The 24,996-nt window shown below is 42.2% G+C and overlaps 1 protein-coding gene across 6 annotated transcripts in view; it reads left to right on the plus strand.

Annotated features, from left to right (window-relative positions):
- The window catches only part of LOC138744187 (USP6 N-terminal-like protein), a 190,144-nt gene that overhangs the window by 116,531 nt on the left and 48,617 nt on the right, over positions 1-24,996 (plus strand). For 5 of the 6 annotated variants that reach the window (XM_069899988.1, XM_069899942.1, XM_069899962.1 and 2 more), the window contains 3 exons: positions 3,458-3,511; positions 15,017-15,082; positions 19,807-19,906. In XM_069899988.1, the coding sequence (XP_069756089.1) occupies positions 3,458-3,511; positions 15,017-15,082; positions 19,807-19,906 (220 nt within the window). The remainder of the gene's footprint in view (positions 1-3,457; positions 3,512-15,016; positions 15,083-19,806; positions 19,907-24,996) is intronic. The other variant, XM_069899952.1, reaches the window with a different exon arrangement.

Consider the following 24,996-nt stretch of genomic DNA (forward strand, 5'->3'; position numbering starts at 1 on the left):
ATCTATGATTGGGTAAATTTGAGGTAATGAGATAATCATTCTTACAATTTATACCTAGTTTTACTCTATCAGAGATACTCCACCTTGCATACAGCTTAAGAAACTTCTTTGCCAACACTCTACCTGTGAATCTGTTGAGGTCATTTACTGCATCCAATGCTCCAAATGCAGCCTTTACATCAGGGAGACTGGATACACTTTGGGAGATTGCTTATTTGAGCACCTTCACTCTGTTCACTTTAACAGTAAGGACCTCCCAGTGGCCACCACTTCAATGACTCGTACTGCCAAGTTAAGGCCTCTTGTAAATTGGAGAAACAACACCTTGTATTCATCTTGACAGTTTCCAACTAGACAGCATTAATGTCAACTTCTCCACTTTCTGTTAACACCCTTCCCTGGTCTTACTTTCCCTCTGTCTCCCTTCCTCCAGCTCCCCAGCCACTTCCCTTTCTTCTCTTATCAGAGATCTATCTTTCTTAACGCACTGCCTTCTCCCCCGTCACTTCTCAGTTTCTTTCCTTTCTTCCCCCTTACCTATTAGCCTGTGCTTCTCTCCTTTCCCTTTACCTTGCCTCTCCTAACCTTTATATTCAGGTGTCTGCCTAATTTTTGACACTCCTGAAGAAGGGCTCAAGCCCGAAACTTCCACTGCCTTGTGGTTTCTATGGATACTGTGTAACCTACTGAGTTTCTCCAGCACTTTTGAGTACTGCACTGGGCCCCTGTGTTTGCAGATTTCTTGTTTACCTCCTTAGGCCCAAAATGTTAACTCTGTTTCTCTTCACACAGATGTGGCCTAACTTGCTGAGTATTTCCAACATTTTCTCTTTTTATTCTGGATGTTCAATTTTTCAGGTTATACAATGTTGCAAAAGAACAAACAAAGAGGACAGGAGACAGGATAGCATCAAGGAAGATATAACTCATGCTGGAGAGGCAATGGATAGTAATGAAGAATGTGTTTGGGTTGAAATCATGGAAACCAGGGGAAAGGAAACATGAGTAGGAATCGTCTATGCATTCTCAAAACATGACCTCTCACGGGGAGCTATCTGGGGCATGTTTGACCAAAAATGCAATTGTCATGGGAGATTTTAATCTGTATTCTGATTGGATGAACTAATATGGCAAGGATATTAAGAAGAATTTACAGAGTATGTCATAGATTGCTTCTTCTAAAAGTATGTTATGGAACCAACCGGGGAACAGGCTATTTGATATCTCATCATAAATAATGAGGAAGATTTAGTGTGAGTTCTCACTCAGAGGACCACAATGGGATAGAATTTCAGTTGCAATTTAAGGGTGAACACCACTGTCTTCAACTTGATTAAGGACAGGTAGAAAGGTGGGTTTGTCCAAGGTGGACTCCGAAAATAAGCTAAGAGACAGGACAGTTGATGAACATTGAAACATTTTCAAATAGATATTCCAGAACACAGAACTGGTATTCGTCCCAGTTAGAAAGGATTCAATGAGAAAATGTGTGTCAAAGGTAATGTTAAATTGAAAACTCGGGCAAGGGCAGATTCAGCAGCAAAAGCTTAAAATTTTTGAAAGAAGAGAGGAGATTGATTTTGAAAGAAAATCTGCATGCAATACTAAAATAAACAGTCATAGTTTTAATTAAATAGAAAGGAAGCAGCTGAGATAGGTGTTGTATCTCAAGAACAAGGCTGATATATTAATAGCAGAAAACAACAAAAGTGGTAGAGATAGTCATACAGGCCCTTCAGCCCAATTCAACCAAGGTAATCAAGTTGACATTCTGGCTGGTCCCACTTTCCTGCATTTGGTCAATACCCTCCTAAGCATTTCCTATTCATAAATCTGTCCAAATGCCTTTTGAATGTTGTGATTGTACCCATTTAAACAGTTTCCTCTGGCAGTTACAGACCTCCCTCTGAGTGGAAAAAAACTTGCCTCTCATGTCCCCCTTTAAAATCTTTCCCTTCTCATCTTAAGCCTATGTCCTCTTGTTCTAGATTCATTTATTCTGGGAAAGAATAAATGGGCATTCACTTTATCCGTGCCCTTTATAATTTTGAAACCTCTATAAAATCATCCCTTACCCTCCTTCAGCTGTGCAGCATAAAGACTCAGCATATGTAACCTTGCCTAGGAATTTAATTCTACCAGTCCCAGCAAAATCCTTGTGAATCTCCTCTGCACCAATTTCAACTAATTGATGTCCTTCCTATAGCTGGGCAACCAGAAATGCACACCATAGTCAACATGTTGTACAGCTGAATCATGAGGTCCAAATTTTTGTACTTTATACACTGCCCAATAAAGCAAGTGTGCCAAATGACTTCTTTACCACCACCTGAGTTTCCACCTTCAAGGAACTATGTACCTGCACCCCAAGGTTTCTCTGTTCTCAAACACTTTTCAGTGCCCTACCATCATGATGTAAGTCCTGCCTTGGTTTAATTGATCAAAGTGTAATATGTCATGCTTGTCAGAATCAAATTCTATATGCCACTCCTTGGGCCTCTTTTCCAGTTTTTAACTTGGCTATCCTTCATCGTTGTCCACTACACCATCAATTTTATGAATTATCTTAATTACATTGACATCCAAATCATTAATATGGATGAAAAACAACAGTAGACCCAGTACTGACCCCTGAACTACACTACTAGTTACTGGCCTGCAATCAGAAAAAAACATCCTTGCACTGCTAGCCTCTGTCTCCTTCTGCTGTCAGTTTAGAATCCAATGGGCCAGCTCCCATTGGATCACAAGTGATCAAACTTTCCAGACTAAACTGCCATTTGGGACCTTATCAAAGGCTTTCATGAAGTCAATAAATGCTTTGCCTACTGCCCTGCCTGCATCAGTCTTCTTTCTCACATCTTCAAAATATCAGATTCATGAAATACAACATGGCATGCATGAATTCATGCTGATGACCTCCAATCTGTCCCTGACTATAAATCCTGTCCCTCAGTATCCCATCCAGCAATTTTTCACTGACATCAAGTTCACTGGCCTGCTGTTCCTGGTTTGTCTTTGCTGTCTTTTTAAATAATAGCACAACATTAGTCACCATCCAGACTTCCAGTGCTTCACCCGAGGCCAAAGATGATGTAAATGTCTCAATAAGGGCCTCTGGAATTTCTTCCCTAGCTTCCCAAAAGGTGCACTTCATCAAGCCCTAGGGATTTGTCAACTTTAATATGCTCCAAGTCTGCCAAGATCTCCCTTGTTCTAATGTGGTCCAGGACATTGCCACTAATTTCATTCAATTCTTTTATTTTCTTCACAGTAAAGACTGTAAATTAATTCAAGCACCCACCTAACTCCTTTAGCTCCACACATTTGATCTTTCATGAGACCAATTTTCTCCCTAGCCATTCATTAATATGTAAAATCTCATGGGATTTTCCTTTCAGCTACTGGCCAGCTCCATTTCTTGTCCTCACTTTGTCCTTTTGATTTCCCTCTTAAGCATACTACTACACTTGGAAGTAAAACACAAAAGCCTACAGACACCGTGGTTGAGGTAAAAACGCAAAGCAGGAGAAACTCAGAAGGTCAAACAGTATCCTTTATATAGCAAGATAAAAATATATAACAGATGTTTCAAACTTGAGCCCTTCATCAAGGTATAGTAAAATGTCAGCAGGTGTCTGAATATAAAAGGTAAAGTGGGAGGAGTGGTCACAAATGTAGGAGGTAATAGGTGGAGAAGGGAAGGTGGACACAACAGCAAGCAAGGGAAGGAGGGATGGCTGGGTGAATAGAGAGGGAAGGGGTGAAGAGCCAAAGAAAGAAGATGGGGGAAAAGAAGGGAAGGAGGATAGGAAAGCAGGTTAGCAGAAACCGGAAAAGTCGATGTTAATGTCATCCGATTGGAGAGTGCCCAGACATAAAATCAGGTGTTGTTTCTCCAATTTATGGGTGGTTTTGGTGGGATAGTACATGAGTCTATGGACAGACACGCAAATATGCGAGTGGGACGCAAAACTGAAATGGTTAGCTACTGGGAGATCCCTGTCACTGGTGCGGACAAAACGAAGGTGCTCAGTGAAGCGATCTTCCAGTCTTCACCTATTTTCTCCGATTTTAGAGAAGGCCACAAAGGGAGCACCAGATGCATTAAATCAATCCTGAGGATACAGAAGTGAGGTGTTATTTCACTTGAAAGGCCAGTTTGGTGCCCCAGACTGTGGTGAGGGAAAAGGTGTAGGCACAAATGTGGCACCTCCTGCAGCCATAGGAGAAGGTACTAGGCGGGGGTGGGGGGGGTGCAATTATTAGGGAGGGATGATGTCACCTGGGAGTCACAGAGGGGAAAATGTGTCTGGTCATGGGATACTGTTGTAAGTGCCTTAAATTCTTGAAGATAATGTGTTGGATATAGAGGCTGGTGGGGTGGTGGGTGAGGACAAGGGGAATTGAGGGGGCTAGGGCAGATGAGCAGGAAAATGAGGAGCTGTGAGTGAAGGCTGAGTTAATGGTGGTGGAGGGAAAGCCACATTTGTCCAAGAAAGCAGAAGATCTGGACTGGATAACCTCATCTTGGGAACAGATGTGGTGGAGACGGAGGAATTGTGAGGAAGTGTAGTCAAGATAGTTGGGGAGTTGATCAGTTTGTTATATATTTTGGTGGAAAGCTTGTCTCCCGAGATAGAAACAGAAAGATCCAGAAAGGAGAGAGTGTTGTTAGAGAGGGACCAGGTGAATTTGAGATCAGTGTGAAAGTTGGCAGCGAAGTGAATGAATATGGCAAGCGTATTGTGAGTGCATGAGGCTGCCCCATGTAGTCAACAGAGTGGGACGCAAAACTGAAATGGTTAGTCACTGGGAGATCCCTGTCACTTGGAAGTTGAGAGACCTTGCCTTTGTAGTCTTGCAGCTATTATGACTATACTTCTTTTACTCACTGAGAGATTTGTTTAATCCAGATGTAAATCTGACATGTATCTCCCCTTTCCTGACCAGAACTTCAATATCTCTTCCAGCCTTCGCTACACCCTAACAGGAACATGCAGTGCCTGAACTCTCTTGCTATTTGACCTTTAAAAACATCATATTTTCCAACCATCTCTTGCTTGCAACAATCCTCTCCCAATCAACTTCTGCAAGTTTTTGCCAAATTGCTCCAAAATCAGCCTTTCCCTAATTCAGGACTTCAATTTATGAACCAATTCCATCTTTTTCCATAGCTATTTTAAAATCAATGGAGTTATGGTCACTGATGCCAAAATACTCTTCCACTGTTGACATCCAGCCTTTTCTCATTCCCTAAAAGGAAGTCAAATGTTGCATTCTCTCAGCTCGAGCCCTGCTGATTGAAGATCCTTTGTTAGACATTCTTAACAAATTACATCCCATCCAATTCCTTTGTAATCTGGGTACCCCAGTCAAGATTAGGGAATCTAAAATTTCCAAATAATACTACCCTATTATTCTTGCTGCACCTCCTCTTTCAATTCCAGTTGATTATTTGTGAGCCCATGATACAGCCCCATCAAAGCGATCATTTCCACCTTGTTTCTATGTTCTACCCAATTTTAATGTCATCCACAGTTTTACTAAATGTTACAATATCCCAAGAATATCCTACCTAAGAACTAAAGTTGTGTTTTCTCTGATCAAAAAGGCAATGACCACCACCCCCACACCCCTCTTCTCATACCTGCTCCTCGATCATGCCTGTGGCATCTGCATCCTGAACTATTAAACAGCCTGTCTTGTCCTCTCAGCTATGTTTCTGTTATGGCCATTATGTCCCAGTCTCCTGAGCCATCCATGCCCTCTGTTCATCTGCCTTACATGTTAGACCTCTCACACTGAAATAAATACATTTTAAACCTCGGGTCTTTCTCTTTGCCATACTCCTGCCTCTCCTGTCTTGCTCTCCTTGAGTACAGTATTAGCCTCCAACTTCTCATCAGCCTCAATCTACTCTGGCTCCCATCCCCTTGCCAATCAAGTTTAAACCTCCCCAAGTATCACTGGCAAATCTCACTGCCTGAATATTAGTCCTCCTTCAGTGCCTCTTGTACAGGTCATACTGCCCCAGAAGAGATCCCAGTGATAGAAAAACCTGAATCCTTTCCCTCTCCTCCAGCTCCTCAAACACTCATTTATCTGCCCTATTTTTCTTTTGCTAATACCAGTACTTGGCTCCAGGAATATTTCAAAGTTTCTACCCTTGAACTTCAGCTTTTTAGTCTCATTCCAAGTTCCCTAAATTAACACAGCAGATCTCATCCATTTTCTGACCTATTCAAATATGCAAACTGACCTCTGGCTGTGCAGCATCCCCTTTGAGAATGTATTACAACCATTCAGAAACTGTTAACCCTGGCACCTGAAAAATTGACCATGTTAAATCAATTTTTGGCATCAATCTTCATAATGAAGGACACTGCAAATGACCCAAAGATATCATTTGAGCTAATTTCAAGTAAACTTAAATAAACTTAAGTTTATTTGTCACCAAATGCTTGGTACAATGAGAAGGGTTCATCTGTGAGCAGACTAACAGGTTATCTCTGACATTCAAGGGAAACGATCTTGGAAAATGTGGACGACTTTCCGTATCTTGGAAGTCACTTCTCTTTCTTGTCAATCTCAATGACAAGATCCAACATCATCTTAAATGCGCTGGAATGGCTTTTGAACATCTCCAAATAAGAATCTTTTATGATCATGACATTTGAATGGTCATTAAAATGACCACCGCCAGTGGGTTGATAGCGCCTCGGACCGTGCATCTTGGCGCCTCACAGTTTGGCGGGCAGCGGCCTCCTTTGAAGAAGACCGCGGAGCCCGCCTCGCTGACAAGGGGCAAAGGAGGAGAAACCCAACACCCAACCCCAACCAACCAATTTTCCCCTGCAACCGCTGCAATCGTGTCTGCCTGTCCCGCATTGGACTTGTCAGCCACAAACGAGCCTGCAGCTGACGTGGACTTTTTACCCCCTCCATAAATCTTCGTCCGCGAAGCCAAGCCAAAGAAAGAAAATGTACAAAGCAATGGTGATCCCAATGCTTCTGTATGCATCAGAAACCTGGACAAAATACTGACAACATCTGAAGGCATTTAAAAAGTTCCATCAATCCTGTCTTTGAAACATCTCAAATGTCAGCTGGGAAGACAGAAGAGCTAATGTCAGTGCGCTAAATGAAGCAAAAACAACAGGCATTGAAGCCTACATCTTTAAGAACCAACTAAGATGGAACAGTCATGTTGTTCAGGTGGAAGATGAACATCTGCCAAAACAAATCTTCTACTCCCTCCTTAAAGAAGGCAAACATAAAAGAGGTGGACAACAGAAGAGATTCAAAGACATCTTAAAATCCAAGATGAAGAAATGTAAAATCAACATCAATAATTAAGAAACCAATGCCAAAGGACAGGAAACTCTTGAAACCCATCATCTGAGAAGGAAAAGCTACTTTCTAAGCCAACAGATGTGCAGAATTAGAAGAAAAGATAAGTAAATGGAAAGAGTGGCAGCAACAACCAAAGCCTGATCTACCATCTGGAACTACCTACCCTGAATGCAGGAGATCTTTCAACACCAAGATTGGACTCGTAAGCACTTGAGAGCACATAAATAGATCAACGGAATGGAGTCCATCATCCTTGATCTCAAGGGATAGCCACGATGACAAATATTCAAGAGCACAATTTAGGTTTGATAACAATGAAGAGAAAGATCAATTAGCACCAAGTAAGGATAGCATCCAATAAAAATCCCAATTACAAGTACAGAGTATTAGAAAAACTCACAGGTGATCGCCAAACAAACCAAAGCTTTCAAAACAAGATTTACAAGTATTTAAGGATCATTGTGCTGCCAGTCATGCCCCTCCTGCAACCACGTTTCACTGATGGCCACAATGTCATTATTCCACATGCCAATCTGCCTTTCCTACAATACGCCTTGCATTGAAATAGATGCACGCAAGAACTTTTCCACCACCACGTTCAACCCGTTGACTTCTACTTTTGCTGTGGTGGCGCTCATTCTCATGGCGAACCGGCCCCGCATGTATCGCCACATGGCGGGGCAGCCATGGGAAGATGGTGTTGTCAGGGGTTCTCCCTGACTCCAGCCTCCCTTCCAGTGCACAACCTGGGCAGCAATTATGATGTCACCACGCATGTGGTGGCTGAGCCCACGCTGCCCTTAAAGGGGCACATACTGAATTCAAATAAACAGTCATTAACAACCTTTGGTGTGGTGACTGTGCTTTCTTCAGCTGCGCAGAGCGCCACAGTGGTGACCCCGATGGGCCCAGACGTCTGTCTGGACCCATTTAACGATGGACACAGCTGAGGTAAATGCTGTAGCCCTCAAGGTTCCCCCTTTCTGGTCCCATCGCCCATGAACATGGTTCGGGCAGACGGAGGCACAATTCCACCTGCGCAACATCTCAGCCAATGCCACGAAGTTCAACCACGTCGAAAGCGCGCTGAATTAGGAGATGGCAGCGAGGGTGGACGACCTCATGCATCGACCACCAGCAGAGGGCAAATATACTGCCCTCAAAAACCTGCTCCTGGGGAAATTTGCCCTTACCCCCCAGCAGCGTGCTTCCAGGCTTTTACACCTGGACGAGTTAGGTGAACGCAGCCCTTCAGCCATGATGGACGAGATGCTGGCTCTGGCAGAGGATCACAAGCCATGTTTCCTCTTCCGCCATATTTTCATGGAACAAACGCCAGACGATATCCAGCTACATTTGTCTGAAGAGGACTTCACTGACCCCCATAAGGCCACAGCCTGGGCAGATGCCCTCTGGCGTACAAGGTGGGAAAACGAGGCGGCCCTCAGCCAGGTTTCCAAACCAGGATCCTGTCAACCGCAGGCTTCCCCCAAGCACAAGCCAGAGGAAACCCAGTCAACATGGTGCTTTTACCACCAGCACTGGGGAGCACAAGCCCATAAGTGCCGGCAACCCTGCAATTTTTAGGGAAATGACCAGGCTAGCCGCCGTTGATGGCTGTGAGTTGGCCATGTGAACAGCCTCCTTCATGTCACAGACAGATCCACAGGCCGCCGGTTCCTGGTGGACACGGGCCAAGTTGAACGCCCTGCACCCTACAGCACTGGAGACTCGTACCCAATCTCCCAGTCCAACCCTGCGGGAGGCCAACAGCTCCGTAATCAAGACCTATGGTACACATAGAGCACTGATACAGATCAGGGAAGAACAATTCACCTGGAGGTTCATGCTGGCCTCGGTGGGCACCACGCTGTTGGGGGCCGACTTCCTGAGGGCTCACGGCCTGCTGGTGGACGTGAGGGGCAGGAGGCTGCTCAACACCTGCACTTTTCACTCAGTGCAGCTGGGCATGGCGGATGATGACAGAGCCAGAATTGTCGCAGTAGCCGCCACCAGCAACAAGTACTCTGAGATTCACAGTGAGTTTCCCGCCATCCTGGAGCCACGCTCCGACGTCGCTTTCCTCCGACACGGAGTGTTTCACTACATCGCCACAAAAGGCCCTCCGTTGCACACCAGAGCTAGACGCCCGCTACCAGAAAAATTGAATCAGGCGAAGGAGGAATTCTCCAGGCTCCAGGAGTTGGTCATCGTCCGGTGGTCAGACAGTGCCTGGGCGGTGCCTCTACACATGGTCCTGAAATCATCTGGTGGATGGAGGCCCTGTGGAGCCTACAGGCGGTTAAACGACGCCACAACTCCAGACAGGTACCCAGTCCCCTATATCCAGGACTTCGCGGCAACCTCCACAGCGCAGTTCTTTTCTAAGGTCGACTTAGTGCGGGGATACCACCAGATTGCAGTTCATTCCGATGACATTGGAAAGACTGCTATTATCACCCCTTTCGGCCTATTTGAGTTCCTCCAGATGCCGTTCTGGTTAAAGAATGTGCCCCAGACCTTCCAGCGCCTCATGGACACGGTGGATAGGGATTTGGACTTTGCCTTTATCTACCTGGATGACATTCTGGTCACCAGCCGCAGCCACGAAGGCCCATCTCCGTACTCTGTTTGCCCGGCTGGCAGAGTTCGGCCTCACGGTCAACAAGGCCAAATGCCAGTTTGGGAAACAAACATTGCAGTTCCTGGGGCACACCATCTCAGCGTCTGGGGCATCTCCAGCACTGGAGAAAGTGGCAGCCATCCAGCGTTTTCCCAAACCCTCCACCCTTAAAGGCCTACAGGAATTTGTGGGGATGGTAAATTTCTACCATAGATTCATCCCCAGCGCCACCCGGACCATGTGCCTTCTGTCTGCGCTGATTGCGGCAAAGGAGAAGACCGTAGCCAGGTCAGAGGAGGTGGACGAGGCCTTCACAGCAGGAAAACAGGCCCTCGCCAGAGCAACGGAAGCTCATGGCACTTTCAGTCGACGCTTTGGCTACGGCAGTCGGGGATGTATTGGAACAGTGGCTCGATGGATAATGGCACCCGCTGGCCTTTTTCAGTAAGTAGTTGCAGTCACCGGAGCTTAAATACAGCGCATTCAACTGGGAGCTGCTGGCGCTGTACCTGGCCATCCGCCACTTTCGTTATTTCTTGGAGGGCAGAACTTTCACAGTCTTCTCTGATCTTAAGCCCCTCACCCAAGCACTGGCTATGGCCAAGGACTCGTGGTTGGCCAGGCAGCAGCGACACCTTTCCTTTGTATCCGAATATACCACGGACATCCGGCACAGGACGGGCAAAGACAATATGGTCATTGACATGCTCTCCCGCCCAGCCAACAGCATGGATGCCAAAACACAAGCCCTCCGGACTGTCATCTCGGGTCTGCTCCTTGAGGATATCCGGCTACCCAACTCTCCTCAGGTGCTGCTCTGCGACACCTCCACTGGCCCACCGCGCCCAGTAATTCCACAGGAGTGGAGGGCGAGGGTTATCAGTTCGATCCATGATCGCGCTTATCCTTCAATAAAGGCAACCGTGAGGATGGTGGCACAATGATTCGTCTGGCATGGGCTCAAAAAAGAGATAGTGGAATTGGCCCGGAACTGCTTTAGGTGCCGGGCTTCTAAAATTCACAGGCACACGCAGGCCTCTATCCAACATTTTGACTCGGCAACGCGGAGGTTCCAGCAAATCCACGTGGATGTCATGGTCCCCCTGCCGGTGTCCATAGAGTTGCGCTACCTTTTTATGATAGTGGACAGAGCAACGAGATGGGCGGAAGCCATCCCGGTCCATGAGGCATCGGCAGAGAGGTATGCCAGAGCCCTGGTCAGCCAGTGGATCGCTTGTTTCAGCGTGCCGACACACATCACGAGCGAAAGGCGCCCAGTTTACCTCTGCATATGGACTTAGCTGGTGAAGCTTTTGGGGTAACACTCCACCACACCACGGCCTACACCTACAGTTTAACGGCTTGGTGGAGAGGTTCCACAACACTTAAAGTCCACTCTGATGGTAAGACTTTCCGGCCTAGACTGGGCAGACAAGTTACCCTGGGTCCTCCTTGGGATCAGAACGGTGGCCAAGGAAGACCTGTAAGCCTCGTTGGCAGAGATAGTATATGGCGCGCCACTCTCCCTACCAGGCAAATTTTTCGGCCCAGAGGCCAATGCAAAGAAGGTGAGCTGCTAGCGGACCTCTGCAAAAGACTGGCCAACCTAACTCTGCCACCCCCATCACACCAGCCTGACTCCAGCCTCCCTTCCAGCGCGTGCCCTGGGCAGTGATTATGATGTCACCATGCACATAGTGGCTGAACCCACAATGCCCTTAAAGGGGCACGCACTGAATTTGAATAAACAGTCATTAATGACCTTTGGTGTGGTGACTATGCTTTCTCCAGCTGCGCAGAGCGCCACAGTGCATGCAATTTTTAACATTATCTTTTCCCTCCTCCACTCCTCCATCAGTTTTGGCACTCTGGATCCCCTCCCACTGCAAATCTAGTTTAACCCTACTGGAGCAGCACGAGCAAACCTCTCCACAAAGATATTTGTCACCCTCCAATTCAGATCCAAACCGCCCCATTGGAACAGGTCAGATTTCATGATGTCACAAACAACCCTGAGATTCCTTTTCCCTGCAGGCGTGGCAGAATTACCACTAATTGGTAATGCAAAAAGTAAACTGTACATATCATAAATATGTAAACAATCAAAAGAACTGTTAACAGGTAAAGAATGTAAACAACTGACTGTGCAATACAGAGACAACAAAGAAAAATCAATAAAATGCAAATGTAAGAGTGTTTAAATGAGTCTCTGGTTGAGTTTGTCGTTGAGGAGTCTGATAGAGGAGCGGATGACAGCAGTGAGAACAGAGCATATGCTGGGTGCTGTGAGTCTTTGATGATTGCTGCTGCTCTCCAATGGCAGCAATCACTGTTGATGTACTCCTGCCTCCTAGGTGTGATAGTGTCCTGTAACTCCTGTTAATCACATCTTCTGCCTCCCAAATGATCTGGAGTTCTAATGCCAGCTCTATTTCCTTAACTCGGTTTTTCAGGAGCTGCAGCTGGATGCACTTCTCACAGATGAAGTCATCAGGGATACTGCTGGCTTCCCTGACAACCCACATCCTGAAAGATGCCTTGGCTGCCATATCCACTCTCTCTCTTTCTCACTCTCTCTATATCATGTGGCTCTCTCGCTAATTCCCTCTCGTTAATTCTCTCTCTCGCTAATTCTCTCTCTTGCTAATTCTCTCTCTCGCTAATTCTCTCTCTCGCTAATTCCCTCTCTCGCTAATTCTCTCTCGCTAATTCTCTCTCTCACTAATTCTCTTTCTCGCTAATTCTCTCTCTCTTTTTTTCTCTCTCTCTCTCTCTCTCTCTCTCACTCTCACTCTCCCTCCCTCCCGAGAATTGTTGGCATACGTGCATCATAGTGACTGTCAGGAGGCCTCAGAGGGAATGAGATTGCAAAAGGAAACAAAGTCTCAGGCTTAGTATGCAACTCAGGGGAGGTGGTAAATTATGTAAGTGGGGAACAAATGTATTTGTTCTGTGTAATTGAAAGGATGCCAAAAGATGGAAGACTTAATGGAAAGTGGGGAGAATTTTAACAATGGGATTAATGTAGGATTAGTATAAAATGGCTGAAGACCCAGTTTTCCTGCCTATGTCCCACATATTTGTTGCTGGAGCATGTCTATAATACCTTTTCACATAAGCTTAAGGAAAATTGAGAAATGGGTTTTGTAGGAGAGCTTCAATGCTGAGATCATCAATACTTTATCAGTCTTCTCAAATGACATTTACCATGTACCAATGAAGACCAAGCTGCACAAGTTCCACCCTGAGGTCAATATGCCCAACTTACTCAGGCATTTGGCCAGCTCATCAAAGAATGCTAAGCAGTCGCTATTGCAACTTCAGCTTCCTACTAAATGCAGGCAGATCTCAACCGAAGATCTGGGTCTTAATGAATCCTGGACGCAACCTGATACAACTGGAGCACTCTCCTTTTCTTCTGAAGCAATTGACTTTCAATATCCAGTTCACTTCCTTTGTACAGCAATTGAAAAGTTTGATTCACAATGACTTCATTTTCATCAAGGCTCTTTAATATGGTCAGTCAATCTTATCTCTAGGCTTCAACTATTCATTGTTGTACCAGAGTGGCAATGAGGTTTGTTCCAGAAGATGTTCAACTTCATTGAATGGGTTATTGGCAAATCCTGTGTGATAGCAGGGCCGATGATACCAGCAGTCATTTTGCTGATGAAAAAGTTAACTGGGTTGCAATTGAAATTGTCCAGCTTTTTTCTGGATGAAACAAACCTGGGAAATTTTCCACATTTGTGAGGATGCCAACGCCATCGTCCACTGATACAGCTTATACTGTAGCTTGGCTTGAGGTTTTGTATGTAATGGATACACTTTATATTGTTTCAAAATGTTCATGTTCATCAGATCAGAAAACCAGAAGGCTTTCTACTGTACTTCAATATACTATTGAGTGTCAGAATGTAAGAAATAGTTTGTAAACACTTATATAACAGTATTTGGTTGCAAATTTGAAACTTCATGATGCATGAGAATTCATAGGTTAATGGGAATGAATAGACTAAAAATAGACCTTTGGCTTGACTATGACATAGTTGCAACTCCATAAGATCCAGGGATTTATACTTGTCCTGAAGGATCAGTGGAGGTTTGAAATTCCTTTACCCTAGATAAGAATTAATGCTATCTCAAAGTTAAGTCAGTGTTTAAAGAAAACAAATATATTGCACATAACATAGGCAAAGCAATTCTGAAAAATCCATATATAGTCTAGGAATCCATATATAGTCATGTAATCTAGTATTGGTTAGAGTGACAGGTTCCCTTGCCAGTGGGGTAATTGTGAACCAATTTGGTGGGGGGTTTTTTTTTGGATATTATGAGGAGCCTTCATAATTGTTTTTAATTTACAAAATATTCCGTTTTATTCCCCTGATGCTATTGAATATATGATTCTCAGATTGTTAATAAGTTCCTTAGGCGCTTACCATTATGCAGTTAATAAGTGTAAAACACTTTTGCAACTTTATGTTAAAATTACCTTATTAAAAAATACAGTTCTAAATTGCCCAAAAGAATGTATTGAATTGAGAATATATATGTGTTATATTTATCATTCAGAGGCATTTTACCATTATGAACCTACATCAGCACTATGTTTCCATAGCAAAGAGTATTTAAAATGCTAGTTTATATTATATAGAGATACAGCACAGTAACTGGCCCTTCTAGCCCATGAGCATACACTGCCTAAATACACCTATGTGACCAATTAACCTACTAACCTCATACATCTTTGGAAAGTGGGAGGAAACTGGAACACCCAGAGAAAACTCACGCGGACATGGGGAAAATGTTCCAACTCCTGACAGACTGGCAAATTTAAACCTGGGTCGCTGGCTATAATAGCTTTGCATTAAATGCAATGATAACCATGCTATATGCATGCTACATTTATTTTTTAATTTATTCAATAATAAGAAAAGACTGCCAATAGAGCAAGAATCTTCTTTCTGATTGATCCAACATGAATAAGCAGATATACTAGTTTTCTAACTTGTATTTGTAATTTTTACATTACAGGACAAAGAGCAGATGTCTACAGGAATATACACCACTAAATGGTTCCTGCAGTGCTTTATAGAAAGAGTAAGTAAATATTTAATGTCATCAATATGGAATAATGCTTCAAGAAATGTGATACAATGGAGAAAGCAGTTTGAAACCAGTTTGGAGCAAAACTAGAGATAACCCCTGTATTAAGTTTTAAATTAGAAATTACCTAGCTTTGTGGAATTGATGAGCATTGATGAAATAAAGACAAAAGAGATCAACTGTAAAGACTTGATAAGGAGATCAAGTAATTTTCCTGTCAAGGTATATCTGACAAATATATTACATTATTTATGAAGGTTACGGGTGTTGTGGATTGAACAGTTCAGCACAGGACAGGCCATTCAGCCACAATGACATGAATAAAACTATTTCACAATCCTTCTGCAGTGCCTTTCCCAAGGAGCCTTCATAATCCTTCCCTCAGCTCTGCATTAACAGAGCCAACCTCTCCCCAAATAAATTCTATCTTTCCTCTCACCTATCCTCCTATCTGTATCAATTTACTCCTTTTATCTGTTGGTCTTTATTCTTACTCTCACCCTTTCTTTCCTTCTCCCCAGCCATTTAATTCAAGAGCCTGCCTGCTTTGTTTACTCATACCTTGAAAGGCTCAGGACCAAAACATCAGTTATATATCTTTATCTCCTATGGAAGCTACAAGATCTGCTGAGTTCCTCCAGCATTCTTGTGCTTTTACTACAATTTTAACAGCATGTGCAGACTTTCACGTTTCACTTGAACTCAATTGCCTGACTAATGAAGGCCAGCACAACATTTTCCTTCTTAACCACCCTCTCAACCTGAGCAGCAACTTTGAGGGATCTATGGATTTGGACTCTAAGATTCCCCTGTTCCTCCACACTGCTAAGAATTCCTGATAAAGTAAAAAGAAATATTTTGTATGAGACATTGGTGTGGCCTCATGTGGAATGCTGTGTACAGTGTCAGTCTCTATTTATAGAAGAGTATATTGGAATCAGTTCAGAGAAGGTGCCTGGACAGATGTCCAGATGTATCATTTGTCTAATGAGGATAAATTAGACCAGCTACACTTGTAGATGGAGAGTGGAAAAGTGTTAGGAACCTTGATTGAAATAAATCAATTTTGAAAAGTGTTAACAAGATGGAGGAGAAGAGGATGTTTCCTCTTATGATGGAATCTATATCTGAGGAATCATTGTCTTTGAAATACCTTTCTCTCAGAAGGTTGTGGGTCTGAGGAACTTTTCCTCAAAGAGTGGTGGAAACAGGTCTTTGAATATTTTTAAGGCAGGGATAAGTAGATTCTAGATTTAAAAAGGTTAGTGCAGTTTGGCAGAAATAAGTCTGTGATTGGCTATAATTATTAATTGACAGAAGGGAATCAAATCTGGTCCACATCTGCTCCCAACTTCAATGTTTAAAATAAGTTGCACGGTCTAAGCTGCATTTCTAAAATTTTCCCGAAATAATTCATAAGTGAATGTATGGAAGTTGAAGTAGCTATAGAGCTGAGTGGCAAGATGGCAATGTGGTATGGAGGCAACAGAGAAGAAATTGATTTCCAGTGAATTTGATGGTGATCAATGTTAAAAAGGTAGAGAGCAGGATATTGCTTGTTTTCTACCTTAATAGTTGTGCCAAATTGAGTGATTCAGCCAATTACGCTCAGCAATATGGGATAATCAAAGAGAAACAGAATTACTTGGTCAATGAATTCTCAGGCAATAGATGGAGATCAAATCAAATCTATGTAACGTGATTTAGATATACGTTTGAGGGTCTGAAATACATAATAAGTGACAACATGGGGTACAGTTTAGCGGTTTGCTGCCTCACAACTCCAACAACCCAATTTTCCCCCAGGTGCTCCAGTTCCCTCCCAAAAACATGCGGGTTGGTAAGTTGATTGGCCACAGTAAATTGCTCTTTGTGTGTCAGTAAGTTGTAAAATCTTGGGAGAGTTGATGGAAATGTGGGACAGGTGTAAAATGTTTGCTTGATGATTGGTATGAATTCAGTATGCTGAAGGACCTGTTTCTATGCTGCAGGATTCGAGAAATAATGCAAGCCTGAAATCCAAGAATTTTAATAGTTTTAATAGATTTTTGAAATAGTTCAGAGTATAAATAAACTGAATTTTTCAGATGTTCAAGACCACACTTTGAAGTTGTATGTGCTGAGTTTTAAATTGCAGGTACGGCCTTTGTAAAGAGAGAAGTTGAATCATCAGTGGGAACAATAAAAAGGGTGCAATCTGGTTGCTGAATTTAGAGATTCAAGGAAGAGTTTTAATGCTTTAGGCTCTTGAGATGAATGAAAGGTAACAATAGAGGTTTTAATGTGTCTGGAAAAATTCGATCTCTGCAGTGCTTTTTTGTTCTGTCAAGTTGAGGATTGAAGGAGTAGGTTGGATGCATTTTAAAGTCAACATGAAATGAAAATTAGAAATTTAAATTATTTTTTAAATGTAAGAAAGCCAGAATGATAGAATTGAACTTGAAATTTATTCTGGCATCACAATAGGATGCATCGTGAATAGTTTGACAATATAAGCGTGATGACAAAATATTTTTATCTATTCATAAGGATTATTATATTTTGACTGTATTAGGTTTCGATGACTCTTCTGATCTGGATAGGCCTAAATGTACATACCATTTGCTGGTGGTTCTGTGGAGAATCCTTACAGATCAGCTTGTCTCTGACATCCAAGCCTAGGCATAGCTGGAACAAATTCAGAAATGAGCATGCCTCACATGTTAAAATACCATATATGACGGCATACAAAACCCATGGGCATATAATACACACCCCACCCCCATTTCAGCAGGGAATATTAAGAATTCTTTTGTGTATTTATGAGTAAGCAGAATGTCTTTAATTCAGTTCTCACTCACTTTACTATGCAGCTCCTCCTTGGCAGGCCACCAAGCCCTAGGGCCCGGGGTTCCCACTGGCAACCTGCAGGTGTTGGCAAACGGGTTCCTCATGAACCTCTTGCACTGCTGGCAGGGGCTGACATGGTCAGCCTTCTCACTGATGGAAGTGAATGGTGGTGGTAGCTCTGGAAACCACAGTCTTGCGTTGTTGGCAGGGGATGCCGTGGTCAGCATTCTCACTGGGGAAAATGAGCGGCAGCAACTTCGGAAAGCACGGGCCATTCAAGGGAAGATGGCCCGTGAAGCTGTGAAACTTGGAACGTAGATGACGACCTGCTCCAGCATCCATTGCAGTAATGCTGAGTGGACAGCAAGGGATCCCTCCCTCCCTGATACCGGGCCCAGGCGGCAATACGGGCGGACAGCAGGGGATCCCTGCCTTCCTGACACTGAGGCACCCAGTGATGATCACTGTTGGATTAATTATCACCCTAATTTCAACTTCTCATACAAGACCCGGGGGATATTTTTGACCCAATTTTTGGGAAAAAAGTGGGTCTTATATGCCATCAAATAGAGTATGTAAATTTTAAATTTAAATTAAGACATTCAGCATGGTAACAGGCCCTTTCGGCCCACAATCCCATGCCGCCTAATTGACATACAACTCCCAGTACATTTTTAATGGTGGGAGGAAACCGAAACCCCCCAGGAAAATCCATGCAGACATAGGGAGAATGGACAAACTCCTTTTAGACAGAGCAAGATTCAAATCCTGGTCCCGATTGCTGGCATTGTAACAGCGTTACGCTAACCACAATGTTAACCATGTCACCCAATATCATGGTCTTTCATCCATTAGTTTTTCTCTATTAGAGACACCCTTGCAGATTTAACACCTGAACTCACATGGACTACAAATTGGAGGGTGGGGGTTAGTCTGATGGAGGGGACTTTGGAGGAAGGGTCGTCAGCAAAAATATATATGACCAAGTGGTGCAGAATGGGTGTTATGCACCCAATCAAACATCAGCACCGCCCCCCTGTTGCACCCTTCAATGGCAGAAAATTAATTTTATCATCTTGTCATCAAAGCATATATTCCATGTTTTAACTTCAAAGTAAATGAAGATCCAAACAAATATTCAAAATCAAGATGTTCAGTTCACCAATGATCCAATATATATTTAGTTCCAAATCGGGTATTGTCACCAACTTACTGGTAAGTAGGCCAAGACATTTTGTATAACACACTTTTTCCATTCCTGGAAAGTATATAATAAAGGGAATCACCCACTTCAGGTTGAAAGGTAATGGTTTTGATATCTCAGACTTTCTATTAACATCACGTTGTAAGAAATTTAGTGTACATTGTTAGAGAATTGCTTTTGGATAATTGTTGGAGTCCACCATTGTGCAATTTTATTTGGGAAAGTTTATTAAGTTTAAGATCTGTGAAGCTTTATTGTCATTTACCATTCAAGTTTTTATTAAAACATGCATCACAGGATACCATTTCCATAAATCACACTTTGTTAACCGTATTGTAAAACCAAATTTAGCAAACACACACATTCGGCCAAATTTATTGTCCAAATTTACCAAAATATTGTTGAATAGGATGTCAGCTGATTATTAAAGATCAAAATAAACATTTGTGTAATAGAATTGAGCTTTAAATTCAGTTTTGATTGTGATTCAAGCAACACTGTAAAATCTGAAGTTTTAATCAAGATGCATGCTTGTTTTCTATCACTCAGTAATTAAAAAGTTGGACTGAATAGCTTGCCTACACCTGTAGTCTAAGTGATTATGTTTCACAATCAAACTCTGGATTTTTTTTTTGAAGAATGATTATATTTCAGGGAATGTTGATAATTTTTGTTTAATTGTCAGACACCATTTACCCTCACGCTACGACTATGGGATATCTACATTCTGGAAGGGGAGAAAGTCCTTGCTGCTATGGCATATACCATCATGAAGCTGCACAAAAGTAAGATGATTGCTGCTTTCTGATGAAGTTTTATCATGAATACCTTTTAATACTATTAAATGAGCTACATGCCAGAAATAAAATGCATCAGTTATTAAATTAGACCATAAGATATAGGAGCAGAAGCAGGCCATTTGGCCCCTTGAGTCCACTCTGCCATTCCATCATGAGCTGATCCATTCTCCCACTCAGCCCCACCCCCCTGCATTCTCCCCATAACTATTGATACCCGGAGTTGAACTGAATGACTGGTTTCATATGTACCAAGACACAGTTTTTTTTTAAATTGTTTTACATGCTATTTAGGCAAGTCAACTCATAAAGCAGGTAATGTAATAATAATCAATAAATAAACAACAATGTAGGGAGTGGTATTCTAATAAGTCAAATGGAGAAGGGTATAGTGTATACAAATAGTGGCGGGCAGAGCGAAAAGTACAGTTTAAAATCAGTGCATCATCTTTTGCCAATGAGAAATCTATTTAATTGGCTGATAACAACAGGGAAGAAACTGTCCTTAGGTCTCAAGATTTTTTTCAGGCACATGAACCTCTGCCTAATGGAAAGGGGGAGAAGAGAGTGTGCCCTTTGTGGGATGAGTCATTCAATATGATATAAGCTTTCCCAAGACAGTGGGAGGTGTGGACAGAGAGGAGGTTGGTTTACATGTTGGCCTGAGCTATGTTCTCAACTCTCTGCAATTTATTTCAATATCTTGGGCAGATCAGTTCCTGTACCAATCTGTGATGCAACAGAATAGAAGACTTTCAGTAGGGCATCTTTGATGTCAAAATTGGTAAGGGACCTTGAGGATATGCTGAATTACCTCAGGCTTCTGAAAAAGTAAGATAGTTGATGCGCTTTCTTGGTTGTACCATTGACATGTTTGAATGAGGACAGGTTATTAGTCATATTGATTCCTAAGAATGTGAAGCTCCCACCTCAGCTTCATTGATATATACAGGGCTATATCTTCCTCTCCATTTCCTGGTCAATGACGAGATCCTTTGTTCCACTGACAATGAGGGTGACATTGTTATCCTAACTTTATGCCACCAGATTCTCTATCTCCATTTTGTTTGGGATGCAACCTATAATGGTGGTGTCATCTTCAAACTTTTAATTGGAATCAGACCAGTGTTTGGTAACAGAAATGTGTGTATAGGGGGTAATTAAGGGGCTGGGGCTGCAGTCTAGGGGGGGAAGTATTGTTAAGGATTATTGAGGAGAAGCTGTTGTCACTGAACCTCAATGTCAATGAATCAAAATGGAATGCTTCACATCACACTTAACCCTAACCCATTCAAAGTATATCAAAGCCTCTTAGAAGAACCTTCTTCCCAGATATTCCATTGTGTTTGGTTCCAACATAGTCAATGACAACTGGATTCTGTCCACACCATATTCTTCTCCAATCCTGACATGAAGTTCAGTAAAGCATGAACTGCTGGAGGAAATCAGCTGGTTAGGCAGCATCCATGACTTCAAATTTCCACTTGTTGCTACTGCACATCAATTACCCTGTCATATCATTAATTCTGGTTTTTACATAACTTGAAGACTTTTTTTGTATTTCATCTGTAATGTCCAAGCAGTGACCCCAGCAACTTTGTGCTTTCTCAGAAATTATTCCATCAGTGCTATTTAACCAATTGATCTGTCATTAAATAAGCATATTGAAGATCCACCATGTGTCTGAACACATTCATTTTCAAGGAGTTTCTGCTCATATTCTTCTACTTACAGGCTTGGTCTTAGTGCAAAGGACTGTCCCCTATGATTCTTATTGCTACCTCTGAATTCCACATTTTTTTAATTCTCAGGATGTATCTCCTTAACTTTTATACTTTGGAAAATAATTTATCAATATCTCCAACAGTCTAAATTGGACTGAAATTTCAGATGACAATGCAGTTTTCCATATTAAGATCATTTATTCAAACCTATCAGAGCTCTTTTAATGTTTTCCATGCCAGTTATTCTTCAGAATTTCCATTGTGCTGCTTCGTATTCTCATCTTCCATGCAATTAATTTTCAGGATGTTGCTGTTCTTCTCTTGACTTAGTCAATAGATTGCCACATAAGTACTTACATAACTTTGGAAAGGAACTTGGAGCTGAGGTTAGAACCACAATCATTTTAAGACATGAGGCAATCATTTCCATCTGTGGCTTCACATCATATCCTCTTCTCTTTAAGAATCTCTGCTGTAATGCACATAGGCTAGTTTCAATAGCACAAGCCACTTTTCTATTACTGTTTGGTCACATAGTCTGCCTTCAGGTGAAAGTTTAAAGTGCAATATTAAACTATCCAGTAATTTCGTTTCTCAAATAATAATTTTGTTTTTGAATCTATACAGTTTGTGAATTTTCATTATTTTCACCTTTCTGATTAAGAATAAGTTTACAATCTACAATCAATTTGTTAGATGCAGCAGTTGGGAGTGATGCCAAACCTGTGCTCGTTGCATTTATCTTCAGAATTTAAAAAATATATATTATTCCCTAATTGCAAATAATGCTGCTGTATTAAAGACCGCAGAGCCCACCTCACTGACAAAAGGCAAAGGAGGAAAAACCCAACACCCAACCCCAACCAACCAATTTTCCCCTGCAACCGTGTCTGCCTGTCCCGCATCGGACTTGTCAGCCACAAACGAGCCTGCAGCTGACGTGGACATTTACCCCCTCCATAAATCTTCGTCCGCAAAGCCAAGCCAAAGAAATATACTTGGCCAGAACTTCCTACCACAATGTTTTCTGTAGACCCATGAGTAAGTGCAAACTTGCATTTGCCAGATTTGCCATTTTCAATTTACTGCTGAAGCTGTCCAGATCTAAAACTATGACAGAGCATTGCACAAAGCAATCAACAACCAGGAACTAGCAGAATATAACTTAGAAAGATAGCAAAACCGCAATACCTAACATCATCAGAAGCTTTGACTCTGCCATTCCAAAACATGTAGACTATTTAATATATATTTGTGCATGTATGTCTGTTAATTTGTAAATCAACATGGAGCACTCTACAAATGGCCAAGCAGGTTCAGTAGGGGTAACAGTTGATGCTGAATTTCATGACCACATTGAATTTAACATTTATTGTCATATGAAGTTCAAAAATGCTTTGAGACCAGCTTGCACTGACTTGCATTACTGTTTATTATAATTGTGATAATATTTGATGCTGAATGTCATGACCACATTGAATTTAACCTTTAAGGTCATATGAAGTTCAAATGTTTTTTTAAAAATGAACTCGCACCAGGGACACTTCAATTAGTTACAGTGCTGTGCATCAATGTACATTCAGAATAAAAACCAGTGACCAAACCCAGTTCAATATGGTCCAAAAAAGTAAAGCAACATTAGTAGAAGCTCTTCACAAGCCCATAGAGTTAGACAAAAGAGAAAGCAGGGGAACATCAGTCTTGCCTCACTGTTGATGCTTTCAGACACACAAGGAGCAGGCAGTAGGAAACAGAACAGAAGCGATGCTCCCATCTCAGTGCTCAGGCCTCCAAATAGACAAGGAGAAGGTAGCGAGAAACAGAACAGCAATACCAGGCCCGTCTCAGTGCTCGGGTCTCCAGACCGGCAAGGGGCAGGCAGCAGGAAACAGCCCAGCAGCACCAGGCCACCTCAGTGCGCAGGCTCCAGACAAACATGGAGCAGACAGCAGGAAACTGAGGAACAATGCCAAACCCACCTCAGGGCTGATATTGCCAGGTATCCCATGAGCAGACAAGAATCTGCTGAGAATTACCATGAAGTTTTTTGGGTATTTTGTTTAAACCATATAGTCACCATCTGAGTGTTTGGGGCCGTAGCCATGCAAAGGACTTAGATGTATTTTGAATGAGCTCTCCATGAAGAGTACTAAAAAGAAGGTTAAAACTTTAAAATTAAGGATTTTTTACTAAAAAATGGACAAAACCACTACTAAGAAACCAAGGCAGCCAGGAACAAAAAATGAAGTTTCTACTCAGCCAGGAACATCAAGCGAAAGCCCTAAAGAGAGTAGCACAAAAGTGGCAGACCCCAGCAGAGCTGGAGAGTTGGGACAAGAACTAAATATTATCCTGGAGAAAATGGAAAACTTGAGCAACCAATTTGTTAGCGTTGAAAATGTAACGAGAGACATGACTGAAATTAAAGAAATCTTTGAAGACTTAATGAAAAGAATGACCCACACAAAAATATACTTGGTAAAAACACAAGGTAAGCTAAAAGCTTTGGGGAAAGATGTGAAACAATGGGAGTCAGACAGACAAGGTCTGCTGGACAAGATCGACCACATGGAGAATTTTAGCAGTCAAAATAATGTCCAAATTATTGGACTGAAAGAAGGAATCGAAGGAAGAAATCCAGTGAACTTCCTCGAAACATGAATCCCGCAAGTGCTGGGAGAAGACAAATTCAGAGAAAAATTGCATATTGAAAGGGATCAATTGATTCTTGGACTCAAGAGAGCCAGTGATATGACCAGTCCTGATAAGACTTTTGAGTTACCAGGAGTGGGGAACAATTCTGGGAACAGCAAAATAATGGTCCACCTGAGAATAACCGTGAAAAAAATGCTATTTTTTTAAAGATTTTAGACTTTTTTTGATTATGCAAAGGAATGAGTTTGATGATGTAAAAAGACAATTGTGTACCAAAAATTTGAAATATTCGATGATATACTCTAAGTCTCTGAGGGTCAAAGTAGCAGAAGGTAATCGACGATTTTACAAGACTAAGAGTGAGATGGAAGACTTTCTGCAAGATTTATGAAAAGCCTAAGCCTGCTAAAGAGGAAGACTGTGAAATATGTTTACAATGGGACTAAGTAAAAGTTGTATTTTTTTTAAAAAAAGAAACTGTCATATATTTATTGTTGAAAAGTAAATTTTATTGAAATGTTCACAGAGAGCTCAGAAAAGAGAAAACTTGGGAAAAGTAGTAGCAAGGTGGAGAGGAGTATCTATAAAAGATAGCACTGAAGGGAGAGGTTCTTCTTCCTCGAGAGATTCTGGGGTCTTTTCTCATGGGTTTTGGGGGTTTTCTGTTTACGTCACCATCAAGGCAGAGACATAGTATGT

Source organism: Narcine bancroftii, chromosome 1, assembly GCF_036971445.1.
Source record: "Narcine bancroftii isolate sNarBan1 chromosome 1, sNarBan1.hap1, whole genome shotgun sequence".
NCBI classification, from domain to species: Eukaryota; Metazoa; Chordata; class Chondrichthyes; order Torpediniformes; family Narcinidae; genus Narcine; species Narcine bancroftii.